Here is a 25,038-nt window from a genome sequence, read left to right on the forward strand (position 1 = left end):
AAAAAATTTAGCGGGTAGATTAAATATTTCTCTGCACTCTAGTTTTCTCCTGATTATTGACAAAATTGAGTATATTTTCATGTTTTTTGAACACTTACTTTGCTTCCATAATTTGCTTGTGTGTTTTGCTTATATTTCTATTATGTAGTTTTTCTTGTTGATTTATAGGAATATTTAATTTAGTCTAGCTATTAATACTTTGGGTGTTAAATATGCGGAAAATATTTTCCTCCAGTCTGACACTTGCCCTTTTTTTAATTGAAATGTTCATTGAGATAATTGTAGACTTACATGCAGTTATAAGAAATAATACAGAGAGAGACCATGTACCCTTTACGCAGCTTGCCCAGTGTTGGCATTTTGCAAAACTATAGTGCAATATTCCAACCAGGATATTGACATTGATACAGTCCACCAACTTTGATGAAAATCCATCAATGCATCAGCACAAGGATCCTTCCTTTTGCTTTTTATAAATACACATACCTCCTTTTCTCTCTCCCCATTTGACTTTTAACATTGTTAATATTGTCCTTTGTCTTATAGATATTTTGATTTTTTGAAGTCAATTCTGTCAGTGTTTTCCTTTCTGTGCTTCTTACTTTTGCATTCTAAACTCAGAAAGTCCTTCCTCAGCCAAATGTGTTTTTTCTTATAATCTCTTTTAACATTTGTAGTTTATTTCTGTATAGCCTTTTAATCCATCTGGAATTTGTTTTTGAAGTGTGCGCACATGGGGAAAGATAGATTAATTTCATGTTTTCCTCATGGATATAGCATTTTTAAAATAGTCCAGCCTTTCCTACTTATTTGAAATGCATTGTCAACATAAACTAGATTTCCACCATACATGGATGTGATTCTAGATAATCTGTTCCTTTTCAGTGATGTAATTTTTTATTCCTCCCCCATTAGAATTTCTAAATTGCCATAGCCCTTATGATCTGTTTTGTTATTTGGTAAGGGAAGTACCCCTAAGCTCTTTTATAAATTGTCTATGCTTGTAGATGTTCTTTTCTATACGAATTTTTAAAATAAGCTTTTCAAGTTTTATTATAAAAAATTCTTGGCATTTTGATTGGTAGTCCATTGAATTTATAGATTAATTGGGGGAGAACTAGCATATTTATGTTTTGGTTCTTATTCCTGTCTTCTATTATATAGCTGAGTGGAGTTTTATAACAGCATAATATATCAAACTAATTAAGAACAGAGCTTTGGTAGAGAGACTGTCTTCAATTTATACTTCTACCTCCTGTGTTATTATGGGGAAGGTAGTTAACCTCACAGAGCCTCAATTTACTCATTTGAGAATGGTAATAATAATAATAGTGTTATATCACAGGTTGTTGTGAAGATTAAGCAATGTATGATGTAAAAAGTGCTTAAAACACTTCTTGGCACATAGTTCATACCCAGTAATTGTTAGCTATTATTATTACTTCATATAGCTCTTGTATATTTCTTTTTTTTTTTTGAGATTTTGAAATTTATCTTATTTATTTTTTTATACAGCAGGTTCTTATTAGTTATCCATTTTATACATATTAGTGTATATATGTCAATCCCAATCTCCCAATTCATCACACCACCACCCGTCCCCCCAGCTTTCCCCCTAGCTATCCATATGTTTGTCCTCTACATTTGTGTCTCAATTTCTGCCCTGCAAACTGGTTCATCTGTACCATTTTTCTAGGCTCCACATATATGCGTTAATATACGATATTTGTTTTTCTCTTTCTGACTTACTTCACTCTGTATGACAGTCTCTAGGTCCATCCACGTCTCTACAAATGATGCAATTTCTTTCCTTTTTATGGCTGAGTAATACTTCATTGTATATATGTACCACACCGTCTTTATCCATTCATCTGTTGATGGGCATTTGGGTTGCTTCCATGACCTGGCTATTGTAAATAGTGCTGCAGTGAACAGTGGGGTGCATGTGTCTTTTTGAATTATGGTTTTCTCTGGGTATATGCCCAGTAGTGGAATTGCTGGGTCACATGGTAATTCTACTTTTAGTTTTTTAAGGAACCAGTGTACTGTTCTCCATAGTGGCTGTATCAATTTACATTCCCACCAACAGTGCAAGAGGGTTCCCTTTTCTCCACACCCTCTCCAGCATTTGTTGTTTGTAGATTTTCTGATGATGCCCATTCTAACTGGTGTGAGGTGATACCTCATTGTAGTTTTGATTTGTATTTCTCTAATAATTAGTGATGCTAAGCAGCTTTTCATGTGCTTCTTGGCCATCTTTATGTCTTCTTTGGAGAAATGTCTATTTAGGTCTTCTACCCATTTTTGGATTGTGTTTTTTTTTTTTAATATTGAGCTACATGAGCTGTTTATATATTTTGCAGATTAATCCTTTTGCCATTGATTCATATGCAAATATTTTCTCCCATTCTGAGGGTTGTCTTTTTGTCTTGTTTATGGTTTCCTTTGCTGTGCAAAAGCTTTGAAGTTTCATTAAGTCCCATTTGTTTAGTTTTGTTTTTATTTCCATTACTCTGGGAGGGGGATCAAAAAAATCTTGCTGTGATTTATATCAAAGAGTGTTCTTCCTATGTTTTTCTCTAAGAGTTTTATAGTGTCTGGTCTTACATTTAGGTCTCTAATCCATTTTAAGTTTATTTTTGTGTATGGTGTTAGGGAGTGTTCTCATTTCATTCTTTTACATGTAGCTGTCCAATTTTCCCAGCACCACTTATTGAAGAGACTGTCTTTTCTCCATTGTATATCCTTGCCTCCTTTATCATAGATCAGTTGATCATAGGTGCGTGGGTTTATCTCTGGGCTTTCTATCCTGTTCCATTGACCTATATTTCTGTTTTTGTGCCAGTACCATATTGTCTTGATTACTGTAACTTTGTAGTATAGTCTGAAGTCAGGGAGTCTGATTCCTCCAGCTCCGTTTTTTTCCCTCAATATTGCTTTGGCTATTCGGGGCCTTTTGTGTGTCCATACAAATTTTAAGATTATTTGTTCTAGTTCTGTAAAAAATGCCATTGGTAATTTGATAGAGATTGCATTGAATCTGTAGATTGCCCTGGGTAGTAGAGTTATTTTCACAATATTGATTCTTCCAATCCAAGAACATGGTATATCTCTCCATCTGTTTGTGTCATCTTTGATTTCTTTCATCAGTGTCTTTTAGTTTTCTGAGTACAGGTCTTTTACCTCCTTAGGTAGGTTTATTCCTAGGTATTTTATTCTTTTTTTGCAGTGGTAAATGGGGGTGTTTCCATAAGTTCTCTTTCAGATTTTTCATCATTAGTGTATAGGAATGCAAGAGACTTCTGTGCATTAATTTTGTATCCTGCAACTACCAAATGCATTGGTTAGCTCTAGTATTCTTCTGGTGGCATCTTTAGGATTCTCTATGTATAGTATCATGTCATCTGCAAACAGTGACAGTTTTAGTTCTTCTTTTCCAGTTTGTATTCCTTTTATTTCTTTTTCTTCTCTGATTGCTGTGGCTTGGACTCCAAAACTATGTGGAATAATAGTGGTGAGAGTGGGCATCCTTGTGTTGTTCCTGATCTTAAAGGAAATGCTTCCAGTTTTTCACCTTTGAGAATGATGTTTGCTGGGGGTTTGTTGTATATGGCCTTTATTATGTTGAGGTAGGTTTCTTGTTTGTTGTTTCTTGAGGTAGGATTGTATTGCTATAAACTTCCCTCTTAGAACTGCTTTGCTGCATCCCATAGGTTTTGGATCATCATGTTTTTGTTGTAATTTGTCTCTAGGTACTTTTTGATTTCCTCTTTGATTTCCTCAGTGATCTCTTGGTTATTTAGTAACATATTGTTAGGCCTCCATGTGTTTGTGTTTTTTATGTTCTTTACCCTGTAATGGATTTCTAATCTCCTAACGTTGTGGTCAGAAAAGATGCTTCATATGATTTCAGTTTCTTAAATTTACTGAGGCTTGGATTGTGACCAAAGATGTGATCTATCCTGGAGAATGTTCCATGCACACTTGAGAAGAAAGTGTAATCTGCTGTTTTTGGATGGAATGTCCTATAAATATCAAGTAAATGTATCTGGTCTATTGTGTCATTTAAAGCTTGTGTTTCCTTATTTATTTTCTGCCTGGATGATCTGTCCATTGTTGTAAATGAGGTGTTAAAGTCCCCCTCTATTATTGTGTTACTGTCGATTTCCTCTTTTATAGCTGTTAGCAGTTGCCTTATGTATTGAGGTGCTTCTGTGTTGGGTGCATATATATCTATAATTGTTGCATCTTCTTCTTGGATTGATCCGTTGATCATTGTGTAGTGTCCTTCCTTGTCTCTTGTAACATTGTTTATTTTAATGTCTGTTTTGTCTGATATGAGTATTGCTACTCCAGCTTTCTTTTGATTTCCATGGAATCATGGAATATCTTTTTCCATCACCTACTTGCAGTCTGTATGTGTCCCTAGGTCTGAAGTGGGTCTCTTGTAGACAGCATATATATGGATCTTGTTTTTGTATCCATTCAGCGAGCCTGTGTCTTTTGGTTGGAGCATTTAATCCATTCACATTTAAGGTAATTATTGATATGTATGTTCTTATTACCATATTTTAACTGTTTGGGGTTTATTTTTGTAGGTCGTTTTCTTTTGTGTTTTCCACTTAGAGAAGTTCCTTTACCATTTGTTGTAGAGCTGGTTTGGTGGTGCTGAATCCTCTCAGCTTTTGCTTGTCTGTAAAGCTTTTTATTTCTCCACTGAATATGAATGAGATCCTTGCTGGGTATGGTAATCTTGGTTGTAGGTTCTTACCTTTCATCACTTTACATATGTCATGCCATTCCCTTCTGGCTTGTAGAGTTTCTGCTCAGAAATCAGCTGTTAACCTTATGGGAGTTCCCTTGTGTCTTATTTGTCATTTTTCCCTTGTTGCTTTCTATAATTTTTCTTTGTCTTTAATTTTTGTCAGTTTGATTACTGTGTGTCTCAGTGTGTTTCTCCTTAGTTTTATCAGTGTGGGATTCTGTGCACTTCCTGGACTTGGGTGGCTAGTTCCTTTCCCATGTTAGGGAAGTTTTCAACTATAATCTCTTCAAATATTTTCTCTAATCCTTTCTCTCTCTCTTCTCCTTCTAGGACCCCTGTATGCGAATGTAGTGTTTAATGTTGTCCCAGATGTCTCTTAGGCTGTCTTCATTTCTTTTCATTCTTTTTTCTTTATTCAGTTATGCAGTGGTGAATTCCACAATTTTGTCTTCCAGGTCACTTATCCGTTCTTCTGCCTCAGTTATTCTGCTATCGATTCCTTCTAGTGTATTTTTCATTTCAGTTATTGCATTGTTCATCTCTGTTTGTTTGCTTTTTAATTCTTCTAGCTCTTTGTTAAACATTTCTTGCATCTTCTCGATCTTTGCCTCCATTCTTTTTCTGAGGTCCTGGATCATCTTCACTATCATTATTCTGAATTCTTTTTCTGGAAGGTTGCCTGTCTCCACTTCATTTAGTTGTTTTTCTGGGGTTTTATCTTGTTCCTTCATCTGGTACATAGTCCTCTGCCTTTTCATCTTGTCTATCTTTCTGTGAATGTGGTTTTTGTTCCACTGGCTGCAGGATTGTAGTTCTTCTTGCTTCTGTGTCTGCCCTCTGGTGAATGAGGCTATCTATGAGGATAGTGAAAGTTTCCTGATGGGAGGGACTGGTGGTGGGTAGAGCTGGGTGTTGCTCTGGTGGGCAGAGCTCAGTAAAACCTTAATCTGCTTGTCTGCTGATGGATGGGGCTGGGTTCCCTCCCTTTTGGTTGTTTGGCCTGAGGCGACTCAACACTGGAGCCTACCCAGGCTCTTTAGTGGGGCTTATGGCAGACTCTCGGGGAGCTCACGCTAAGGAATACTTCCCAGAATTTCTGCTGCCAGTGTCCTTATCCCTGCAGTGAGCCACAGCCACCCCTGGCCTCTGCAGGAGACCCTCCAACACTAGCAGGTAGGTCTGGTTCAGTCTCCTATGGGGTCACTGCTCCTTTCTCTGGGTCCTGATGTGCCCACTACTTTGTGTGTGCCCTCCAAGAGTGGAGTCTCTGTTTCCCCCAGTCCTGTTGAAATCTTGCAATCAAATCCCGCTAGCCTTCAAAATCTCATTCTCTTGGAATTCCTCCTCCCGTTGCCGGACCCCCAGGTTGGGAAGCCTGACGTGGGGCTGAGAACCTTCACTCCAGTGGTGGACTTCTGTGGTATAAGTGTTCTCCAGTTTGTGAGTCACCCATCCAGAAGTTATGGGATTTACTTTTATTGTGATTGTGTCCCTCCTACTGTCTCATTGTGGCTTCTCCTTTGTCTTTGGATGTGGGGTATCTTTTTTGGTGAATTCCAGTGTCTTCCTGTGGATAATTGTTCAGCAGTTAGTTGTAATTCCGGTGCTCTCGCAAGAGGGATTGAGAGCACGTCTTTCTACTCCGACATCTTAAACCAGTCTTCTTTTGTATATTTCTTTTTTTTTTTTTGTGGTACGCGGGCCCCTCACTGTTGTGGCCTCTCCCATTGTGGAGCACAGGCTCCAGACGCACAGGCTCAGCGGCCATGGCTCATGGGCCTAGCCACTCCACGGCATGTGGTATCTTGCTGGACTGGGGCATGAACCCGTGTCCCCTGCATCGGCAGGTGGACTCTCAATCACTACACCACCAGGGAAGCCCTGTATATTTCTTGTTATGTTTATGCATAGGTATTTTGTGACTCTTCTTGGCATGCAAATAAGACTTCATTTTTCTCCATTTCTTTTTGGATTTTTTATTTATTAGTGTACAGTTGGGAATGCCATTGACTTTTTGCCTGTTGATTTTATTTTTTTTAATTTTTAAAATATTTTATTTATATACTTATTTATTTGGTTTTGCCAGGTCATAGTTGCGGTAGGCGGGCTCCTAGTTACGGCTTGTGGGCTCCTTAGTTGTAGCTCGCTGGCTCCTTAGTTATGGCATGTGAACTCTTAGTTGTGGCATGCCTGTGGGTTCTAGTTCCCTGACCAGTGATCGAATCTGGGCCCCCTGCTTTGGGAGCTCAGAGTCTTAACTACCGCGCCACCAGGGAAGTCCCTGCCCATTTTTTTTTTTTTTTTTTTTGCGGTACGCGGGCCTCTCACTGTTGCGGCCTCTCCAGTTGCGGAGCACAGGCTCTGGACATGCAGGCTGAGCGGCCATGGCTCATGGGCCTAGCTGCTCTGCGGCATGTGGGATCTTCCTAGACCGGAGCACAAACCCATGTGCCCTGCATTGGCAGGTGGACTCTCAACCACTGTGCCACCAGGGAAGCCCTGCCCATTGATTTTATATCTCAACATTTACTGAACCATTTTATTCTAATAGTTTTCAGTTAAATTTTCTATATCATTTTTATTTTCAAATAGTGTTGGTTTGTCTTCATTTCTGTTACTTATACTTATTTCTGTTTTTCCTGTTTTAACTAATTAGCTAGTTAAATAGAAGTGGTAATAGAAGACATGCTTTTTTGTCTTGTTTTTGTCTCAGTGGGGTTCTTTTACGTTTGACCATTAGGTGTGATACTTGTTCTAGTTATTCTGCCTTCAAATCAATGTCTTTTGTCAAACTGAGGAAGTCAGTTATTCCTAGTATACTGAGTACCTTTTATTTATTTTTCACATCAGGAAATGGGTATTAAATTTTAGTCAATGCTTTCTGATATCTGTTGAGGTTATTTAGTTTTGTTTTTCTCCTTTAATCTGTTAGAGCAATGTATTATTATATTAGAGTTTATGATGTGGAACCATCTTTGCATTGCCCAAATAAACCCAACTAGTTTATGATGTATTATTCACTGTGTTGATTTTGCTAGTATTTTATTTAATATTTTTTGCTTTTATGTTTACACATGAGACTGGCGATAATTATACTTTTATTATCCTTGTCTTATTTAGTATTGGTGTATATAGACTATAGTAGAATAAGTTGTGAAGTATTTTACCTCTTTTATTGATTTGGAAGTGTTTATGTAAAATGAATCATTAGTTTACCTATAGGTTTGGTAGAAGTTCCCTGAAAAATCTGTGGTCCTGTTACTTCCTTTTTACATTCAATACTTTTCAATTGTGTTATAACTGTTAATCTATTCAAATTTTAAAATTCTTGGGCCAAATTTATCACTTATAACTTCTTATAAAAATATTCATTTTATTTAGATTTTCAAATTTGTTGATATGGTGTTTTACAGAAAATATTCTTATAAAATTTCTATTTTCCTCAAATCTTATAGTTGTGTCCACTTTTACTTCTTTTTTTAAATTTTATTTTATTTATTTATTTTTTGGCTGTGTTGGGTCTTCATTGCTGTGCGTGGGCTTTCTCTAGTTGCGGCGAGCTGTGGCTACTCTTCATTGCTGTGCAAGGGCTTCTCACTGTGATGGCTTCTCTTGTTGCAGAGCACAGGCTCTAGGTGCACATGCTTCAGTAGTTGTGGCTCGTGGGCTCTAGAGCGCAGGCTCAGTAGTTGTAGCGTGTGGGCTTAGTTGTTCCGTGGCATGTGGGATCTTCCTGGACCAGGGCTTGAACCCATGTCCCCTACGTTGGCAGGCAGATTCTTAACCACTGTGCCACCAGGGAAGCCCACTTTTACTTCTTTTATCAGGTAGTTATGCCATTTCTTTTTCTTGCTAGAGATATTTAATTGTTTCAACTGTCTTTAAAAATAAAACAATTTTGGATTCTTCTTATTAAGTCCATTAGGTTTATGTTAATTTTAAATTTAAAATTTTTTTTTACATATTCTTTGGATTTATTTCCCTTCTTTCTATTTCCTTGAGGTGTGTATTTTATCTGTTCACTTTCAATCTCATTTTCTTTTGTTCATATATATTTTTACTTTTTTTTTTAATAGATCTTTATTGGAGTATAATTGCTTCATTTTCTAATCTAAACAATTAAGGCTCTTATTTACCCCCTGCATATGGCTATATTATACAGATTTCAAAATGTAGAACTATCATTGTTGCTTATTTTTAAATAATTTATAAATTCCATTGTATTTTCTCTTTAGCTCAAAAATTATTTTTAAAAATATTTAAAATACCTACAAGAGTTATATTGGGGCATATCAAATATCCTTTTTCTTATTGTTCTAATTTTATTATATGGTGATCAGAGAATGTAGCCTGTATTATATCTGGTCTTTGAAATCTGCTGAGATTTTCTTGTGACCTAATGTTTTAAACATTGGAAAAAATGTGACACTCTGATAAGGTGAGATTCTGATACATCAAGCTTTCAAATTAAGTTATTCAAACCTTCCATATCTTTTTTTCCCCCTTAATCCCTCGATTTCTGAGAGAAGTGTGTTAGAATGTCTGAAGTGCCTATAAATATGTCCATGTTTCTTGTACTTCTATTAGTATTTGCTGTATATTTTTCTGAGTCATTAGATTTGTGGCACATACCTCATTTTGCTTAAGTGAACCTTTTATTAATTTAAAATATCCCTTTATGTTCCAGCTAATGCTTTCCAATAACTTTGATTCTACTTTTGTCTAGGATTAACCTATGCTCTCTTTCTTTTAGTTAACTTCTTCTTACTATATGTTTTACCACTGCTTTACTAACAACAGTGTTACTTTGTTTTTGGTCTGCCTCATATAAGTGTTATAAAACTAGATTTCCTACTCAGTCTAAGTGCATCTATCTTTTAATAGGACATTTGTCTAATTCACATTTATAATGACATCTGATATGGTTGGAATTACACTGCCTTCTTATTTTATGTTTCATTTTTCTTTGCTTCCTTGGTTGTTATTTGTTTACACTTGGTTTTTATTTGTTTTATTTTGTTCTGCTTTATTTTTCCTTTCTCCCCTTTTGTCAGATTGGTTGAGATGTGATTTTTTTTTCTCAAGGAGGAATATTCATTTATTTTCCATTCCATGTTTGAAAAATTATACATTCCATTCTGTTCTTTCAGTGGATTATCTTTACATCTTAAATAAACATATATAACTTATATATAGTTTTCTTATTAAAGTTTACAGTTAATCAGTATCTATATCATCTCACAAAGAGGCCTTAGTATGCTCTTTTATTTCTCTTCCTTACCAGTTCCTTCTTTTAAAATTATTTTATATTAAATTTATTTACAAATTTTTACAATATTTTTATCACACCCTGCATAAGTAATTATTTAGACTAAATTATAAGATTAAGAAAATTGTTTTTGCTTACCAGAAAATCTTCCACACTGTATCTTCTTTATTGGTTAATTTACTGGATTATGTTCTCAAATAATTACATCAGGGTCTATTGGAGGTAAATTTATGGAAGCTTTATATCCGTAAAAGTGCCTTTATTGAGGGGGATTGGTTCCAGATGGCAGAGTAGAAGGACGTGGGCTCAATCCCTCTTGTGAGAGCACCAGAATCACAACTAACTGTTGAACAGTCATTGACAGGAAGACACTGGAACTCACCAAAGAAGATACCCCACATCCAAAGACAAAGGAGAAGCCACAATGAGACGGTAGAAGGGGCACAATCACAATAAAATCAAATCCCATAACTGCTAGGTGGGGGACTCACAAACTGGAGAACAGTTATACCACACCAAGTCCACACAGTGGATTGAAGGTTCTGAGCCCTACGTCAGGCTTCCCAACCTGGGGGTCCAGAAATGGGAGGAAGAATTCCCAGAGAATTAGACTTTGAAGGCTAGCGGGATTTGATTGCAAGACTTTGACAGGACTAGGGGAAACAGACTCCACCCTTGGAGGGCACACACAAGTAGTGTGCCCACCAGGACCCAGGGGGAAGGAGCAGTGACCCTTAGGAGACTGAACCAGACCTACCTGCTAGTAGTGTAGGAGGGTCTCCTACCTGATAGAGGCAGGGGGTGTCTGTGGCCCATGGCAGGGAGCAGGACACTGGCAGTAGAACTTCTGGGAAGTACTCCTTGGCATGAGCTCTTCTGGAGTCCGCCAATAGCCCCACAAAAGAGCCCGTAGGCTCCAGTGCTGGGTTGCCTCAGGCCAAACAACCAACAGGGAGGGAACTCAGCCCCACCCATCAGCAGACAAGTGGATTAAAGTTTTACTGAGCTCTTCCCACCAGAGAAACACCCAGCTCTACTCACCACCAGTCCCTCCCATCAGGAAGCTTGCACAAGCCTCTTAGGTAGCCTCATTGACGAGAGGGCAGACAGCAGAAGCAAGAACTACAATCCTACAGCCTGTGGAACGAAAACCACATTCACAGAAACATAGACAAAATGAAAAGGCAGAGGACTATGTACCAGATGAAGGAACAAGATAAAACCCCAGAAAAACAGCTAAATAAAGGGCGGTAGGCAACCTTCCAGAAAAAGAATTCAGAATAATGATAGTGAAGATGATCCAGGACCTCAGAAAAAGAATGGAGGCAAAGATCGAGAATATGCAAGAAATGTTTAGCAAACACCTAGAAGAATTAAAGAACAACTAAACAGAAATGAACAATTTAATAAGTGAAATGAAAAATACACTAGAAGGAATCAATAGAATAACAGAGGCAGAAGAACAGACAAGTGACCTGGAAGACAGAATGGTGGAATTCACTGCCGCAGAACAGAATATAGAAAAAAGAATGAAAAGAAATGAAGACAGCCTAAGAGACCTCTGGGACAACATTAAATGCACTAACATTCCCATTACAGGGGTCCCAGGAGGAGAAGAGAGAGAGAAAGGACCCAAGAAAATATTTGAAGAGATTATAGTTGAAAACTTCCCTAACATGGGAAAGGAACTAGCCACCCAAGTCCAGGAAGCGCAGAGAGTCTCAGGCAGGATAAACCCAAGGAGAAACACGCTGAGACACATAGTAATCAAATTGACAAAAATTAAAGACAAAATTTATTAAAAGCAACAAGGGAAAAATGACAAATAACATAGAAGGGAATTCCCATAAGGTTAACAGCTGATTTCTCAGCAGAAACTCTACAAGCCAGAAGGGAGTAGCATGATATATTTAAAGTGATGAAAGGGAAGAACCTACAACCAAGGTTAATCTACCTGACAAGGATCTCATTCAGATTCGATGGAGAAATCAAAAGCTTTACAGACAAGCAAACGCTAAGAGGATTCAGCACCACCACCTCTACAACAAATGCTAATGGACCTTTTCTGAGTGGGAAACACAAGAGAAGAAGAGGACCTACAAAAACAAATGCAAAACAATTAAGAAAATGGTAATAGGTATATACAGATTGATAATTACCTTAAATGTTAATGGATTAAATGCTCCAACCAAAAGACACAGGCTCGCTAAATGGATACAAAAGCAAGACCCATATATATGCTGTCTACAAGAGACCACTTCACACCTAGGGACACTTACAGACTGAAATTGAGGGGATGGAAAAATATACTCGATGCAAATGGAAATCCAAAGAAAGCTGGAGTAGCAATACTCATATCGGACAAAATAGAACTTAAAAAAAAGAATGTTACAAGAGACAAGGAAGGGATGCATACATAATGATGTATGATGTATGTTGTATTACATACATCATTATGATTATATTATATGATCAATATATTATATGATCATATCATATGATCAATAATATGATCAATCATATTATTGATCCCTACATAATGATCAAGGAATCAATCCAAGAAGAAGATACAACAATTATAAATATATATGCACCCAACATAGGAGCACCTCAATACATAAGGCAACTGCTAACAGCTATAAAAGAGGAAATTGACAGTAACACAGTAATAGTGGGGGACTTTTAACAACTCATTTACAACAATGGACAGATCATCTGGGCAGAAACTAAATAAGGAAATACAAGCTTTAAATGACACAATAGACCAGATAGATTTAATTGATGTTTATAGGACATTCCATCTGAAAACAGCAGATTACATTTTCTTCTCAAGTGCACATGGAACAGTCTCCAGGAGAGACCACATCTTGGGTCACAAATCAAGCCTCCATAAATTTAAGAAAATTGAAATCATATCAAGCATCTCTTCCAATGACCACGCTATGAGATTAGATATCAGTTACAGGGAAAAAACTGTAAAAACCACAAACACATGGAGGCTAAACAATATGGTACTAAACAACCAAGAGATAACTGAAGACATCAAAAAGGAAATAAAAAATACCTAGAGACAAATGACAATGAAAACATGACGATCCAATACCTAGGGAATGCAGCAAAAGCAGTTCTAAGAGGATAGTGTATAGCAATACCATCCTACCTCAAGAAACAAGAAAAATCTCAAATAAACAATCCAACCTTACACCTAAAGTAACCAGAGAAAGAAGAAGAAACAAGACCTAAAGTTAGTAGAACAGAAGAAATCATAAAGATCAGAGCAGAAATAAATGAAATAGAAACAAAACAATACCGAAGATCAATAAAAATAAAACTGGTTCTTTGAAATGATAAACAAAATTTATAAACCTTTACCCAGACTCATCAAGAAGAAGAGGGAGAGGACTTAAATCAATAAAATTAGAAATGAAAAAGGAGAAGTTACAACAGACACTGCAAAATACGAAGCATCCTAAGAGACTACTACAAGCAACTTTATGCCAATAAAATGGACAATCTGGAAGAAATGGACTGAATTTTAGAAAGGTATAGCCTGCCAAGACTGTACCAGGAAGAAATAGAAAATATGAATAGACCAGTCACAAGTAGTGAATTTGAAACTGTGATTAAAAATCTGCCAACAAACCAAAGTCCAGGACCAGATTGCTTCACAGGTGAATTCTATCAAACATTTAGAGAAGCGCTAACACCCATCTTTCTCAAACTTTTCCAGAAAATCACAGAGGAAGGAATACTCTCAAACTCATTCTACGAGGCGACCATCACCCTGATACCAAAACCAGACAAGGATACTACAAAAAAATAAATGTACAGACCAATATCACTGATGGATATAGATGCAAAAATCCTCAACAAAATACTAGCAAACAGAATCCAACAACACATTAAAAGGATCATACACCATGATCAATTGGGATTTATTACAGAGATGCAAGGATTCTTCAATATATGCAAATCAATCAATGTGATACACCATATTAACAAATTGAAGGAGAAGAACCATATGATCATCTCAATAGAGGCAGAAAAAGCTTTTGACAAAATTCAACACCGATTTACGATAAGAACTCTCCGGAACATGGGCACAGAGGGTACCTACCTCAACATAATAAAGGCCATATACGACAAATGCACAGCAAACATCATTCACAGTGGTGAAAAACGGAAAGCATTTCCTCTAAGATCAGGAACAAGACAAGGTTGCCCACTCTCACCACTATTATTCAGCAGAGACTAGGACTTTTGGAAGTCCTAGCCATGGCAGTCTGAGAAGAAAAAGAAATAAAAGGAACAGAAATTGGAAAAGAAGAAGTAAAGCTGTCACTGTTTGCAGATGACATGATACTCTACATAGAGAATCCTAAAGATGCCACCAGAAAACTACTAGAGCTAATTAATGAATTTGGTAAAGTTGCAGGATACAAAATTAATGCACAGAAATCTCTGGCATTCCTTTACACTAATGATGAAAAATCTGAAAGAGAAATTAAGGAAACACTCCTGTTTACCACTGCAACAGTAAGAATAAAATACCTAGGAATAAACATACCTAGGGAGACATAAGACCTGTATGCAGAAAATTATAAGACACTGATAAAAGAAATCAAAGGTGACACAAACAGATGGAGAGATATACCATGTTCTTGAATTGGAAGAATCAGTATTGTGAAAATGACTGTACTACCCAAGGCAATCTACAGATTCAATGCAATCTCTATCAAATTACCAATGGCATTTTTTACAGAACTAGAACAAATAATCTTAAAATTTGTATAGGGACACAAAAGACCCTGAATAGCCAAAGCAATCTTGAGGGAAAAAAACGGAGCTGGAGGAATCAGACTCTCTGACTTCAGACTATACTACAAAGCTACAGTAATCAAGACAATATGGTACTGACACAGAAACAGAAATATAGATCAATGGAACAGGATAGAAAGCCCAGAGATAAACCCACACACCTATGGTCAATTAATCTATGACAAAGGGAGTAAGGATATACAATGGAGAAAAGACAGTCTCTTCAATAAGTGGGGCTGGGAAAACAGGACAGCTAGATGTTAAAGAATGAATTTAGAACACTCTCTAACACCATGTACAAAAATAAACTCAAAATGGATTAAAGACCTAAATGTACGAGTGGGCACTATAAAACTCTTAGAGGAAAACATACAAAGAACACTCTTTGACATAAATCACAGCAAGATCTTTTTTGACCCACCTCCTAGAGTAATGGAAATAAAAAAAAAAATGCAACCTAATGAAACTTAAAAGCTTTTGCACAGCAAAGAAACTATAAACAAAATGAAAAGACAGCCCTCAGAATGGGAGAAAATATTTGCTAACAAATCAACGGGGAAAGAATTAATCTCCTCAATATATAAACAGCTCATGCAGCTCAATATTAAAAAAACAAACAACCCAATCAAAAAATGGCTGGAAGACCTAAATAGACATTTCTCCAAAGAAGACATACATATGGCCAAGAGGCACATGAAAAGCTGCTCAACGTCACTAATCATTAGAGAAATGCAAATCAAAACTACAGTGAGGTATCACCTCACACCGGTTAGAATGGCCATCATCAGAAAATCTACAAACAACAAATGCTGGAGAGGGTGTGGAGAAAAGGGAACCCTCTTGTACGGTTAATGGGAATGTAAATTGATACAGTCACTATGGAGAACAGTATGGAGGTTCCTTAAAAAACTAAAAATAGAATTACCATATGATCCAGCAATCCCACTACTGGGCATATATCCAGAGAAAACCATAATTCAAAAAGACACATGCACCCCAATATTTATTGTAGTAGTCTTTACAATAGGCAGGACATGGAAGCAACCTAAATGCCCATCGACAGATGAATGGATAAGGAAGATGTGGTACATATATACAATGGAATATTACCCAGCCATAAAAAGGAATGAGATTGGGTCATTTGTAGAGACGTGGATGGACCTAGTGACTGTCATACAGAGTGAAGTAAGTCAGAAAGAAAAACAAATTTCGTATATTAACACATATATGTGGAATCCAGAAAAATGGTAGTGATGAACTGTTTTGCAAGGCAGGAATAGAGACACAGATGTAGAGAAGAAACCAAGGGGGGAAGTGGGGGCTGGTTGTGGGATGAATTGGGAGATTGGGATTGACATATATACACTAATATGTATAAAATAGGTAACTAATAAGAACCTGCTGTATAAAAAAAATAAAATAAAATTCAAAAAAAGTACCTTTATTTCCCTTTGTACCTCAGTATTTAAATGGATAAAGGAATATTGGTTTAAAAATTGTTTTTCTCAGTACTTATTACTTGTTTGACTTCTTGAATCCATGTTGTTAGTGAGAAGTCTGCTGAAGATGTAATTATTAAAATTTTGTAATGCTCATTTTTCCTGTGCATAGCTTTTAGGATTTTCTCTTAACCTTTAATAATTCCATAATGTGGGTCTTGGCTTTCTCTAATTCTTCATACTCAGCAGTTGGAGGACTCTTGTAACTTATTACTTTCATATGGGCTCTGCCTTCAAATAGATCCAGATCCAACCACTTACCATCTCCTCTGCTGCTATGATCCTGGTCCAGGCTACCCTCATATCTCACCTGGATTATTGCAGAAGTCCTCCCACTGGTCAACTGGTCTTCCTGCTTCCACCCTTGGCCCTGTAAAAACTATTCTACCCTTGCTCCTCTGTAGCAGCCAGAGTAGTCTTTTAAACAGTCTCTGTATAGAATTCTCCAGTGACTTCCCATTTCACCCAGAGAAAAAGTCAATGTCTGTACAGTGTTCTGCAGCATCCTGCATATTAGTCACTTATATTCCTCTGATCTTCTTTCCCCTTTTTCTCATTCCTCTCTACGCACCCAAGCATCCTTACTATTCTTCCTTGGATTTCAGCAGGAGACTAGTATGTGTTCTAAGTCTACCAACTTGATTCTAGCTATGTCTTTGATTTTTAAAAAAAGATTCCTTTATATGATGTCGTGGTCTGTCAGCAGAGACATTAGGGTTAATTGAATGAATGGGCAGCATTTGCAGTCTAATGCCATATCATATGTTCTTTGTAAAGTCCATGCAGAATTAGAAAATATGGGCACCATATCCTTGAATCCTGTTCTGTGGATGGAGTTGAAGGAGCCAGAACCTCAGGCTTACAGGCAGGTAGGGGCTGTGGATGGAGGCTGCCTGAGCCCGTCCACTAATTCCCACCACTCTGCAGCAGTGATGGGCGTCCAGCCACTCAGCCTTGGAGGCAGTAGGTACATTATAAAAAGCATGAACTTTGTAGTCACTTAGAACTGGTCTCAAATTCTGGTTCTTCCACTGAGTAACGGACTATAGATAGATTCATTTTACATTCACTCATTCAGTGGATATTTACTGAGTGTAAGTATCAGGCCTTGCTTTAGGATCTGGGGATATATCAGGGAAGAAAACAAATATCTCTGCCCCCAAGTGGCTTGAATTCTGTTGAGAGAGCTTTCATTCTAATGATAAGTTATTTGTGGTCTCTGAACTTCAGTGTTCTCATCTACAGGATGAGGCTATTGCATCATCTACTTAATACGAATACTGTAGAAATAGAAGAGGCACAGTACTGGGCATGTGGAAGTTCTCAGTGCATTTTAATTCTGTCCATTCTTCTTCTCCCATAGCACTTCTTTCTAGCACTTACTATAATGCTCTGTAAACTAACTCAGTGCCTGGTACATAGCAAGTAACAGATGAATTAAGGTAAACCGAATTGAATGTCAATGTCTAGGTAATTTTCTAAGGATATTGCAGATACTTTCATTGGAAGGTGCTGGCACTTTCCGTAGTGGGTTCTACTGTCCTCCATCCCTGAAGATCACTGGGGACCTTTATTAGGATGAGAGGGGGAGTTGTAGGAAATTTTGTAAAGTGCTTCTGTTACCTTTGAAATCCTTTTTGACTTCCAAACTGTGAAGGCTTGATCACTCCTGTAACATTTTTCCTGATTCCCTTTTGGGGGGCCAGGATCATATGACCATTTCACTTGGTCTGTTATGTATGCAATTTCCTTTTGCCCATGTTGTTTTCAATTACTTAATATCTTCTTAACATATTCAACTTTATGAAAAAATGGAAGAAACCACGGACTCTAGTAAAAAAAAAAAAGGCATGTCATGGAATTGGCTGTTATCAAAAGGGCCTTTCTTGCCCCTGGAATCCATCATGGCTCAGGATCTCAGGCAACTAGAGGAATCCATCCAAAAGTAATGATATAATACGGAGTAATGGAGTTGAAATTTTGTGCTAAGTAATGTTTTGAAATTAGGTGTCATGTTGCCAGTGTGTTTCTAAATTGACAGTCATTGGGCAGCATTCCATAATGTCTCTAGTTTATGTCTTAACTGAGCTGGCTAGGAACACATCAAAAGTCACAGCTTCAGATTGTTATAATGTAGTGCTTGCCATACTATGGTTATGGCAGAAGCACTTTCATTACTTTGCGCAGCTTATAACTTTTCTTTTAAATTGCCTCTTTGAGTTGACATTTCTCTTAGGTATAATCTACCCTGAGATTAAATTTAGTTAGCCCCTTTATAGTTCAGAACTTAAACTAGTTAAAAATCTTTACGCACTTCTTTATATTCAAGATAATATAGGCCTTGTTAATTTCAACTTCAAGAACTCTTCAGAGATTTTATAGGGATTTTTAGCAATAAATTTAGAAAATGATAAACCAGTTTTGGTTATAGTATACAGTATTTTCATGAATAGAAACATGACACTTCAGAGATACTCCAAAAGGGATCTAATTTAGTCTGGTGCCCAGATTTTAGAGTTGTTTTCTCAACTATGGAAGGTAGCTCAGTGGTTGGACTGGATGGGAGTCTGTTGTCTGTGTACCCAGTGTAGATAAATGTGGAGGGTGTCCTAGGTCCAAACACCTTCAAGAGATTGTTCTGCTCCCTTCTTTCAGGAAAACTGCTTTACATACTACCCTGTCCAGTAGGTCTACCAGGCAATGGTTCTTAAAACTGGTGGAGTTAAAGAAACACCTGGATAGTTAAAAAAAAATTCACATTCTCAGACTCCAGCCACAGAGAATCTGAATTGGTAGGTAAAGGAGATTTGACCTTGGTCATGAGACCCCTCTTTCTGGACCCTCTCCTACCCTTAACATAGTTTGGTGGTCCCAACACACCAGTCCACCCATGATATGCCACATATGGAGCAACACTTCCAACAGCAGGAGGACAGGGTGATTAGTCTGGGAGAAGAGAGAGGCCACACAGAGGCCACAGCCACAGCTGGAGGCTAAATTTGAGACTTTTTGCGAATACCCATTGCTGAGTAGGGGACAAGCACATAGATTACCCCAGCTCCTCTATCATATTCCACAGACTATAAAGCCAGTTTCTGCCTGAAAATTTTCCCTTCTCAAGTCTGTCACATGACGGGTGTGTGTGTGTGTGTGTGTGTGTGTGTTAGGGAGCTTGCTCTCTCTCTTCTTTTCTCAGTTTATTATAGACAGTTAAATAGAAAGTAAGAGAGAAAGATGATACAGACAAAGAGAGAGAAATATGGATACTTCTGGAAAACTTCAGGTTGGAAAAGACATTTAGGAGGAAACGAGACGAACACCTCTTGGAGAAGATCTATGAAGCAGCTCCTGCATGATGGAGAGTAACACTATATTTTTTCTTAGATCTTCTGAAGATACCATGATGACAGAGTACATTTGTATCTCAGTTTCCCCAGTGGGTGGCTTTATTTGTAAACACTGGTAACATCATCACTGAGGATGATCAGTCATTAAAAAGTCTTGTATAGGGAACCCTGTGGTGTTCGTTCTAAATTAAGCCAAGGAAGTCCTGAATAATTATCATTTATTCAACAAATGTTTATTGATGAGGATGCTAGCCTCATGGAGGGTACAGCCTGATGGAGATACAAGTAAGTAAACAGTCAACGACACCACAAAGCAGCAAGTGCTGTGGAGGGGGCCACAGAAAAAGGAGGGGAGCACCGGAGAGTGACTCACCCAATCTTGGGGAGTGACGGAAGGCTTTGAGAGGAAGTGCGATCTGAAGCGTGAAGAGCAGCTCACTGAAAATGGCCACAGAATTGAATGTGTCAAGGCTTGGGTGTAAGAAAGCATGACCCCATATCTGGAGAACTGAAGTGGTCCTAAATGGCTAGACTGAAACTGGCAGGAGACGAGGCTGGAGAGTTAAGTGGGGTCCAGATCATGAAGGACCTTATGTATCACATAAAGACGTTTGAAAGTGACATTGGGAAGCCTGTTTCATATACAGATGTCATATTTAGCCTTCTTTGTCTTTCTGTCACTGACATAATAATAGCATAAGAAGTATTGCTGTTCTCTTTGTCACAAGTAAATAGGAACTTTCAAAAGTAGGTGTGTGGGGGCTTCCCTGGTGGCGCAGTGGTTGGGAGTCCGCCTGCCGATGCAGGGGACACGGGTTCGTGCCCCGGTCCGGGAGGATCCCACATGCCGCGGAGCGGCTGGGCCCGTGAGCCGTGACCGCTGAGCCTGCGTGTCCGGTGCCTGTGCTCCGCAACGGGGGAGGCCACAGCAGTGAGAGGCCCGCGTATCGCAAAAAAAAAAAAAAAAAAAGTAGGTGTGTGTGTAGCAAAGGGTTAATGCTAGAAGTCTTGCTTGCAAGATTGGCCCTTGGCTGGCTTCTGGGAACTTGGCTGGTAAACAGTTCCCCTCACTGATATAAAACTTTCTGTAACAGGTGAAGGTGGCTCACTGTGTCCAGACTGTGCAAATAACATGATATATGCTGAAAATCTACTTTTTTTTCTGGGACTCTGGAACTTTTATACATGCTAGGCAGAGGGTGTTTATATGACCAGCCCCAGTAAAAAAGACAAAAACAAAAACAGAAGCAAAGAACAAACAATGATGAAAAAGCCTTGAGGGCCCAGAGTCTCTAATGGGCTTCCTGAGGCAGAAGCATCACACACACGTTGCTACATTTTCATAGCTGGGGAAAGAGTATTCTCTGTGTGACCCTTCATGAGAGGGGGAGAACATAAGAAAGCCACACGAGGATTCCTCCAGACATCACCTCTCTTTTCCATAGGAGCCATTGTATATCCTTACTTCGTCACCACGATAAAGCTTAGCCATGAATACAATTACATGCTAAGTCCCATGAGACCTTCTAGTACATCTTCCTCACGTAGGGGAGGTCTTGAGGATCCCCAGCAAACATGCTATGAATATTTACCTATAAATATTAATGGAATGAGTAAAGAAGTGACCTGTTAAGAAGTAGACATATTAGTGTCCTTATTTTATATTTGTATAATATTTTTTTTAACCCAAATTTGTCTAACCCAGTTGGATCTCTCACCAGATTTCTCAAATTCTCAAACTTGTCTCTGAATTACTTTTGACTTTTACCTTCAAATGACAAAGAAGTGTTAGCTTTGAGGAGAGTCAAAAGAAGGAGCTTCTAGCTGTAAGGGCAATTTCAAATCAGGAGATCCAGAAAGGATTTGAATAATGGCAGAAGTCCTCAGAATTTTTATAGTGTCCCAAGGTGACTTTTTTTTTTCTCTTAACAGGGGAGGACTTACTTGACTGTGCAGCTTCTGGTATACTAATAATTGACTACATTACTGTAGTCATGCAGATAGCCTTTCGTGTCACATTAAAGCTGCACTTGTATTTATGGAGTAATAGCCATGGACTAGATACTTTTATGTAATTTATATTGGGAAATTCTACTGAAGGCTTTCTTTTTAAACAACTAATAGAAATTCCTGACTTCATAATGAGCTTCAGATCCTGCCTGGAGGAACTTATAACCAACCAGGAAATCCTTGGACTGCCTATGGATTTCGTCTTCATTTTTGTAAATTCCTTGGAGCTCGGTTCTTTCTTACTGAGTAATTGCCAGTAATGTGACCCCATTGAGCAGCCACCCCTCAACAGGCTTTATATTTCCTTTCCACCAACTTGTCTCCCTCTGGACTGAGGTAGGATTATAAAAATGATAGGTTTACTGCTCCCTGCTTTCTATTTGTGCCTTGTAGCCCTTCCCTTGTAGACTTTTCTAGGACCCAGGAGATGAAGAGCACTACTTCTTAAGCATGGCTGGGCCTGTTTTTGATCTTTATTTCTTGTCTAATTGGAGAGGATTTACAGTTCACAAGTAGACTTTAATATAGAAGGTCCCTGGAGTTGTTGTTATACAGCAACTCAGCGACTTCTCAACAATGTGCAGTTTTACAAGGGTAGTTTTCTTCATAGGCTATTTATGTTGTTTCTGCTCCCATTTTATCGCCTTTCCACCCTTTATTTTTCTCTTTTCTTTTTCACTTATCATGTTATCAGACTTCTCCCCTCAGCTGGCCATTAATACTTATTTTAACACTTAATTGCACTTACAGAGTGAAGTTTTATGTTTCTTGTTCATAATTTTCAAAGCAAATGAAACATTTTATTGTATTTCTCTGTTTGCAGTAACTTCATGGAAATGTATTTCATTCATGTGGGCCTAGATTCATTTCGTTATGTTTGAGCAGGGGGATTGTTTTTTATATTTGAGGCGGTTTTGTCCTTCTGGGCTGATAGCTTTAATGAAAAGTATCTTTTCTATTGCTGATGTAAGTCTACTTTGAATCGGCTAGTTGCCAGCCAGAGTTCAGTTCTAATCAATGTGTAGGTTATTCACGGAAGCCCTTGTATTTAGGGGTGTGTGAGTGTTGCAGGATTTGCTGGTATTTGTTGTGTCATTAGGTTTAGAAAAAAGTTCCTGAAGCTGCTAGTAGTAACCATTATGACTTGGTAGTCTTATTTTTTTCTTCTCAAATAATGTCATTATTACATTGTCTACAGTATGGCCTTTGATATTTTCTTTTCTAGTTTTCCAGAGAGACGGTCATTCAGAGCCTATACATCTGTTCTGTATTTTGACCCTTGGATGAGAATATTCATTCAGGCCAAAAGAGTTAAAACAAAATACCTATGTTATTGCCTCTACAGACCCAGGTAACTCACCTTTGTTCAATTATCTTCATAGAGTTTTCATTTGTAAAATACCTCCCACCCCAATTGTTAAAGTGATTTGATAGTAAGATTTTTATAATTTGATAGTAAGATTTTTACAATTGCAAATAAAATTCAAACTGCATTCTGGAAGGTTTGCTGAAGAGTAATTATATGAAACAAATATTTGGCCATAATAGTAACATACTGGAGTGAACACTGCAGTTAGATGGTCCCCCCAAGTAGGAATATGTTATTTACTTCAGTGACTCCTAGGTGCTTTGATTGTAATGGGTTCTATTAAAAAAATCTGTTCACTTATATTTTCTTTTTACTCAAATATATTTGAACTATTAAGTCATACACATATATGTGTATGTATATTTTATATAGAGAATGCACATATGTACATCTGGTTCACTTATATTTTAATTACCATTTATATTTTAACATAAGCTTTTTTTAAGCTTACATTTGCCTATGATATAACTTATCTTGCACAACTATGCATGCTATGAGAACAGTTTTTTTTTTCTTGGTGTGTGGTGTGTGGGTGGTCATTTATTTTCTAAACATTTATCAAAACCTGTTAGTCTGAGATTGTGCTAGAAAGATAAGATTAGTTCTAGTTTTCAGGAGTTTACTATCTACTGGGAGGAATATTTAATGCTTGTACATTGTCTATATGTACGCCTTTTGATATACATTGTTATTTAATTTTGGAGTGACCCTGTGGGTTATGTTTTATCATCATTTAGAAATAAATAAATGTCAGAACTAGATAAGAACTCAAATCTTCTGGCTCCGAATTCTGTACCAATTCAAATTCCATGCTCTTTCCCCTATACCACACTAATTCTTTATAACAGACCCACATTTGTTATATTGTCTTATTTCCATGAATAAGTAGTTGCTGTTCTGGGGCCTTGCAATCACTCATATTGATATTAACATGAAAAATTGTGGATCTCTGAATTGAATGCCCTGACCACACACGAATGGATTCCTCAAAAGCTTTACTTTTGATTTCTGATTCTACTGCAGGTCATATTTTGAAAAATGAAGTACACCAAGCCTGAGACTTACTGTATAAATCTGTTTGTTCCTTAATTCATATCAAAGTGATACTTCCTTTTCATCAGTCTCATTCTTCTGGGAAGCACCAAGGGTCTCCTGGATCAATCAATATAGCTCATCTTTTCAAATTAAATTATTCCTCTCTTAGTGAGTTTGGATAAAAAATGGTTTAAGCCAGTGGAAAATGTGGATTTATCCCTATATTCTGAGGGAATTTTATTAAATTGAATTTCATCTACCTAAATTACTTATATCAAGTGATGGCTGTTTCCTACCCTAGTATATTTTTTAATGCACCTTTCAGTGTAATATTCTTAGATATATCTTACCAGGAAGTAGATATAATATAAATATTTATTTTATTCCTTCAAAGATACTTAAGGAGGCTCTGGTACTTACACGGGGCTCTGATAAACTGTTAAGTCTGATATGTTTTGGGATCTACAGTATAGCCAGGTTTAATTTTTCATGGCTTTATCCCTTAGGCTTAACTTTCTCTCCATTTGACTTATTTACTTGCATATTGTTTTCCTCACAGCTTCTCTGGTGGCAAAAGTTTTGTGTAAGAAATATGTGGCGTTCTCTGCATGTTATTTCACCCCTAGTGGGGTGACCCTTACTTTATTTCTTCCTTAAAAGACACTCTAGCTCTAATGGCTGTATGGAAACAAATTAAAAGCTGGGAATGACCCTATAGGACCAGAGTAGAAGCATGTAAAATGTATTAAAAATGATTAAATACTCTGTCCACTTGACCATCCAGCCTCCAATAAACTTCTAGACATGAACCCTGAAGTATTATTTATAAGAATACATACCTATACTTTATGGTCAGTCATTTCTCTATATTTTCGTAGCAAACAGAAAGAAGAAGATTGCATTTTAATTGTGTGGATGGACTTACA

The 25,038-nt window shown here is 37.5% G+C and overlaps 1 protein-coding gene across 1 annotated transcript in view; it reads left to right on the forward strand.

The window, feature by feature from the left end:
- Positions 1–25,038, forward strand: part of MORC1 (MORC family CW-type zinc finger 1) — a 350,504-nt gene that overhangs the window by 212,260 nt on the left and 113,206 nt on the right. Inside the window, exon 15 of the mRNA XM_067738944.1 lies at positions 22,934–23,059. Coding sequence (XP_067595045.1) covers positions 22,934–23,059 — 126 coding nt within the window. The remainder of the gene's footprint in view (positions 1–22,933; positions 23,060–25,038) is intronic.

The sequence above is a fragment of the Pseudorca crassidens genome, chromosome 5, assembly GCF_039906515.1.
Source record: "Pseudorca crassidens isolate mPseCra1 chromosome 5, mPseCra1.hap1, whole genome shotgun sequence".
Classification (NCBI taxonomy): Eukaryota; Metazoa; Chordata; class Mammalia; order Artiodactyla; family Delphinidae; genus Pseudorca; species Pseudorca crassidens.